The 6,000-nt window shown below is 42.6% G+C and overlaps 1 protein-coding gene across 1 annotated transcript; it reads left to right on the top strand.

The window, feature by feature from the left end:
- Positions 1–4,371: 4,371 nt before the first annotated feature.
- Positions 4,372–5,529, top strand: LOC117351393 (actin-like). Its single transcript, XM_033926624.1, has one exon. It carries the CDS (start codon positions 4,372–4,374, stop codon positions 5,527–5,529), a length of 1,158 nt encoding a protein of 385 aa, XP_033782515.1.
- Positions 5,530–6,000: the final 471 nt, after the last annotated feature.

Raw genomic sequence — 6,000 nt, 5'->3', positions numbered from 1 at the left:
AGGGGAGAGTGGAGGCAGAGGACAAGACCGTGCGACCAGGGAGCGGTAGTGGTTGTGGCTTTCCCTCCCCTAGCTCAGTCGCTCGGTTGCTGCCGTCTCCTTCTCTCCCTGATGTCAGCTCCGAACATGCGCACGCGACGCACCCTTTAACATTTCTCTGCCAGCCACGGAGCTACGGATCACATAGGTAGAAGTGCGCATGCGCTCTTAGGGTTTTATTATTAGTGATATACCATTGCAATTATGTGATAGACAGTATTGGACCTACCCACTAAGTGTCACTCCAGTGCGAGATTAGGCATCATATTAAAATGCTGAGCACCCAGCTAAAAGGTTAAGCAACAGATTAAAGAGACTCCTACCTTTAAAAAGACTGTAAGCGTCTGTGGTGCTCTAAAAAATAAATAATGAAGAATACTCATAAGTCTATTTAAAGCAGATATGAGAAAAGGAGGAAAGAAAAAAGATCAAATGCTTATTGTAGAAAAGCCCAAAAAGAATTCAATCAACAGGGTATACAAGGGTCTCCCACCAAGAATGCGCTGACGTGAAAACGCGTTAAAAATAGCATATAGAGTGGTGAGAAATGTGGACGCTGGATGCTCAGAAAAGAGTGCGCAAAGGTCTCTCGTTAAGAGGAGCCGGTACGAACATACTGCAAATGCCAGTGGGAAGTATGGACGCAGGACGTATGAAATGTGACATCACAGAACTAAACCATCAGTATAAAGACAAAATAGGGAACTAAAAACTATTTAAAAACAAGAAAAGAAAAACGGAACATGGCTATAAAACAGCATGGATTAAATTGATGAAATATGTAGTGAATAAATTAAGAAATAAGCCAAAAATAAAGACACCCCATATAGGAATCCAATAGATATGAATAAAAAGGACCATTCAATATAAAAAGAAAATAATAAAACACTCAATAGGAAAAAGAAAAAACAAGGGCACCTCGGGTGGTGGGAAAAATTCCTTTTTTTTAATATATGCTTGTTGAAAGTGAAAAGGGTCAGAATACAAACTCAGAAGAAAAATACAACAATATCAGCGAGTCCCTCAAAAGAGCCTCCCATGCAAGAGACCCTTCAGTATGATAAAGGGAAAATCAAGGCTCTGCGCCAATTGCTAATATCAAAAGGAGTTCCCTTCCCCCGTTTTTGTAGATACCCCAAGACAGCCCTACACCACCAAACACACCCTCTCGCAAACACATCATCATGGAACGCAGACCTCCCCAAACCCAAAGTACTAAAGAAACAAGTCCCAGCAAAGAACGGAAAAATGACTTATGTTACTCTAGAAACAAACTAGGAAATTACAGGAAAACTGCTAGATCTGTTTCTTCATTTAAGCCATGAAATCAAAGATAAATTTTTGCTCCTCTTGGAGTAAAACACATCCCTGACATTTGGTATTAACATTTTGAGTACAGTAAACTTCGTCTCCAGTACTGTGGCTCAAGGGGTGCTGAGGTGATACCCCTATTCAAGCATCTCCTATGTTCCTTTATTCTATTGCAGATCTTTCTTTTTGTTTTATCTATATAAATCTTTTTTTTTTTTTGGGGGGGGGGACTGAGCACCCCTCTTGCTCCCAACTTGTTAAAGGTATGGGGAGAGGGGTGAGGTGGCCTCCTCGTCTGCTGTCCGGTGGCAAGAGGGAGTGGGCATCCCTCCTGCCATAAGTTTGACAGTGGGCAGGAGACAGAAGCCCTGACATCAGTGATAGGCTGTTTTTCCTGTCACTACTGTCAGGGCTCTGCCCCAACTCAATCGCTCACTGAGTAATTGAGTCAGGGAGTTTGCATGCAAACAAGATAGTGAATCAATCGCTGTTTCAAAATCGGCCAACAGCGATTGAATCGCTATCTTTAGTGAATCTGGGCCTCTGTTTCCTGTTTTATGTGAGCCATTGCAGCCCTGACAAAATGGCAGAGTGGCTGTGAAACGATCGTCGGCTGGCTGCTCATAGTTGTTAGGAGTGTTTTTGAGCATAGTTTGACTGCTATTTCATCAGTTATTAAGCTTTGCTATAGTTTCAGCAGCGAAAGTTTTTTACGCCTGTGATGCGAGGTTGGTGGAGTCTGAGGCTTTTTCTTTCGCTTTCCTTGACTTGCACTGCTTAAGTGTTTTATGTTCTTTTTGAACGGTCTTGGAGAATTTTTTGGATTAATAATACTGATTTTTCATCCCCTTTCCTCCTTTTGATTTTGTAGTTGTTATCAAAGATTGGTAATGTCTAATTATGAAGTAAGTATAAATGTTAGTTGCAGGTAATTCCCATTGGGACTGCATCTGAGTGAAAGAAGGAAAATGTCTGCCTCCCAGTTGCAACATACTCCTCAGGGTGGTGTCTCTCTCCTCCCGCCCCCTCAGTCCCGCAAGTCTGTGTAGACCTGGCAGAAAATCGGGATTGTCAAGAAGGGAGTGAGGCAACCTACCTGCCTCATCCTCCACGCTTTGCGAAATGGTATGAGGAAAGGAAAGGTATAGAGAGAAGATCCCAAGCTACCCCCCCACAGGAGCAGTGAATATAGAAGGAGAAAGATAAAGAACAACAACAATCCATAAGGAGGTCCACTGGAGAATATCGCCGCGAAGACACTAAGGCCTGGATTCTGTAAACTGCGTTCCGATTGTAGGCAGCTGTAGGCATCCTACAGCTGTCTAACCAGCCAATTGGGAGACACGGCGTTTTTTTTAAATGCTCTCCAGGCAGGCCGCCTATATTGGAGGCGCCTCCGGGAGCATACGAACTGGTTAAATGGAAGGTGACAGAGGTAGTGATCAATGGAGATCTCTCTAAAGAAAGGGATGTTACCAGTGGTGTGCCTCAAGGTTCTGTTCTTGGGCTTGTTCTTTTTAACTTTTTTATAAATGATATTGCTGAAGGGCTGTCAGGTAAGATTTACCGCTTTGCGGATGATACCAAAATCTGGGATGGTGTGAATAACATGAAGAAAAACCTGGCGAAGCTTGAAGAATGGTCTGAAATTTGACAGCTAAAATTTAATGCTAAGAAATGCAGTCATGCATTTGTGCTGCAAAAACCCAAGGGAACGGTACAGTTTAGGGGGTAAAGAACTTATGTGCATGACAGAAGAACGGGACTTGGGTTTGATTGTATGTGATGATCTTAAAGTGGCCAAACATGTTGAAATGGTGGTGGCGAAAGCTTAGGAGGATGCTAGGTTGCATAGGGAGAGGTATGACCAGTAGGAAAAAGGAGGTATTGATGCCCTTGTATAAGACTCTGGTGAGACCTCATTTAGAATATTGTATACAATTCTGGAGCCCACACCTTCAAAAAGATATAAAAAGGATGGAGTCGGTCCAGAGGAAGGCTACTATAATGGTGTGTGGTCTTCATGATAAGGCATATGGGGACAGACTTAAAGATCTCAATATGTATGCTTTGGAGGAAAAGCGGAAGAGGGGAGATATGATAGAGACATTTAATAAATGCACATGCGACAAGTCTCTTCCATTTGAAAGGAAGCTTCGGACTGAAAGGGCATAGGCTAAGAGGTGATAGGCTCACGAGCAATCTAAGGAAATACTTTTTTTATAGAAAGGGCTGTAGATGCATGGAATAGTCTCCAGGTAGAAGAAGTGGAGACAAAGACTGTGTCTGAATTCAAGAAAGCATAGGACAAGCACATGACATCTCTTAGGGAGAGCAAGAGATAGTGGATGGGCCATTTGGTCTTTATCTACTGTCATGTTTCTATCACTGCTAACAGCATTAGTAGAATGTGTCGAACTGGAAGGGGGAAGAGCCAGTATAGAAGGCAATGGGACAGTACAACATGGTAGATGCTGAAGAAAGCAAGATAGTCTCGTGGGAGGGGACTGAAATAAAGAGAACGGAACTAGTGGGCATGGAACTAGTGAGTGACTTGTGAAGGGTATAGGATGTAAAGAGGGTGCCAAATGAAAGAGCAAGAGAATGAGGAAATAAATATCTCAGTGACACATGGGATGAAAGGTGATGTTTGGACTGCTGGTAAATTCAGTCACACTTGCCATGATTGTAAAATTTCAGGACACCAGAAACCAGTGCTTTTCTTTGGTTTTGGAATTTAGAGTGTTTGTGTTGTGTAAGGTTCTGAGGCTTTCTTGCTGACATCATATAGTGGATCACCATGGTGACTACAGAATTAATATTGAGTTAGTCTAGTAGGGACTACTAAGAACATTCTCTTTTTCTTATCCCATTGCTGGGATGACAGAGGGGCAACTGTCATGGACATCTTGACACAATATCATGGGATCAGTAACTAAGATTTATAGTTATAAACCCACATGAAAAAAATTGGATCCAAGGTAACTTTTCAACAGTCCTTCTGCTGCTGAGAAATTCAAGATGCTGAATGCTCCAGAATCATCTGGAGACCTATCTTCCTCCAACTCCCCTACAAACTACAGGGATCTGGCTGCAATTGTGATAGACACAGGCACTGGCTATACCAAGTCAGGCTTCTCCGGGGATGAAAAACCAAGATCTGTACTGAAAACCACTGTTGGGGTACCCATGGTGACAATTACAGATGTTCTATATTATATTGGCGATAACATTCCCAAACATAATACCAGTGTGGAAAAAAGGAAGGTGATGACCTATGGCATTGTAACAGACTGGGAAGCCCTAGAAATGTTATGGCATCATATATTTTACCTAGAGCTGAATATCTGTCCTGAGGAACTGGCTGTCCTGGTTACAGATGTGCCTATGTCCCCGCTGACCAATCGTGAGAAGACTGCTGAGCTTCTTTTTGAGAACTTTGGTGTACCTGCTATGTATATTTCACACCAATCCCTACTGTCCTTGTACTCCTGTGGACGTGTCTCCGGATTGGTGGTGGAATCTGGTCATGGGACATCTTATACAACCCCAATCGATGATGGCTATGTTTTACCACATGCAACTTACCGTCTGGATCTGGCAGGTGAAGTGCTGACAAACTATCTGGCCAAACTAATGGGAGAATGTGGGAACCCATTTTATGAAGATGAAATGGATCTAGTGTGTGACATTAAGGAAAAATGTTGCTATGTGACCAGTGACTATGACACAGAGATCCAAGGCAATGAAAAAAATTATCTGATGGACTTTACTCTCCCTGATGGCCATGTAATCTCCATTGGCAGTGAGAGGTTCCGATGCCCTGAATCAATCTTTAACCCCACTGTCTTTGGCCTCACTGATGGTGGCCTCCATGTCCAGGCTATGACTAGTGTCCATAAGTGTGAACCTGAGCAGCAGGCCAACCTTCTTGCCAATGTGGTGGTGTGTGGTGGATCCTCCCTGTTCCACGGCTTCTCAGAGAGGATCAAGAAGGAGTTGAGTAAGCAAGCAAATGGCATGTTCACTGTCAATGTCTTGGCTTCACAGCACAGAAAGTTCTCTGCATGGCTGGGGGGTTCAGTCACTGCTTCCCTTGATTCTTTTCAGAACCTCTGGATTGACCGTGCACTTTACAATGAAAAAGGGTCTTCTGTGGTCCATCGGTACTGCTTTTAAAGGAGAGAGAATGGAACTAGTGGGGGAGAAAAATCAAATAACTGAGGATGTGGAGAGTTCAAGGGAGAAAGAGAGCATGTGAAGCTCTAAAGTTGTGTCCATAGATTATTGCCTAGAATAAAATAAAGTTCCTTTTGAAGTGACTATGTCTTGGGATTAACATGTGCTTTTCAGCAAATATGGTGAAATTTCCAAATGCAATAATCAGTGCAGGGGTGGGCAAGCTGTATTCGCAAACTGTAGTCCGCAAGCTGAATACAGCTTGCCATTGATTTTTATGCGACCTATGAGACCATAGGAAGGAAACACAGAAATCATCATTAACCAGAGTTTTGGTGACTTTAAATACTGTATTCCACAAATATTTTCTGAATAGCCACTTTTGCAGGTTGTTTCCATTATTTGTAGTTACATTATTATTTATTTATTTAATTTAGTGAAAGATCTTCTTTCTGGTCCCAAACAGGAGAT

Source organism: Geotrypetes seraphini, chromosome 17 (genome assembly GCF_902459505.1).
Source record: "Geotrypetes seraphini chromosome 17, aGeoSer1.1, whole genome shotgun sequence".
Lineage (NCBI taxonomy): Eukaryota > Metazoa > Chordata > Amphibia > Gymnophiona > Dermophiidae > Geotrypetes > Geotrypetes seraphini.
This window is presented reverse-complemented; position numbering and strand designations above follow the sequence as displayed.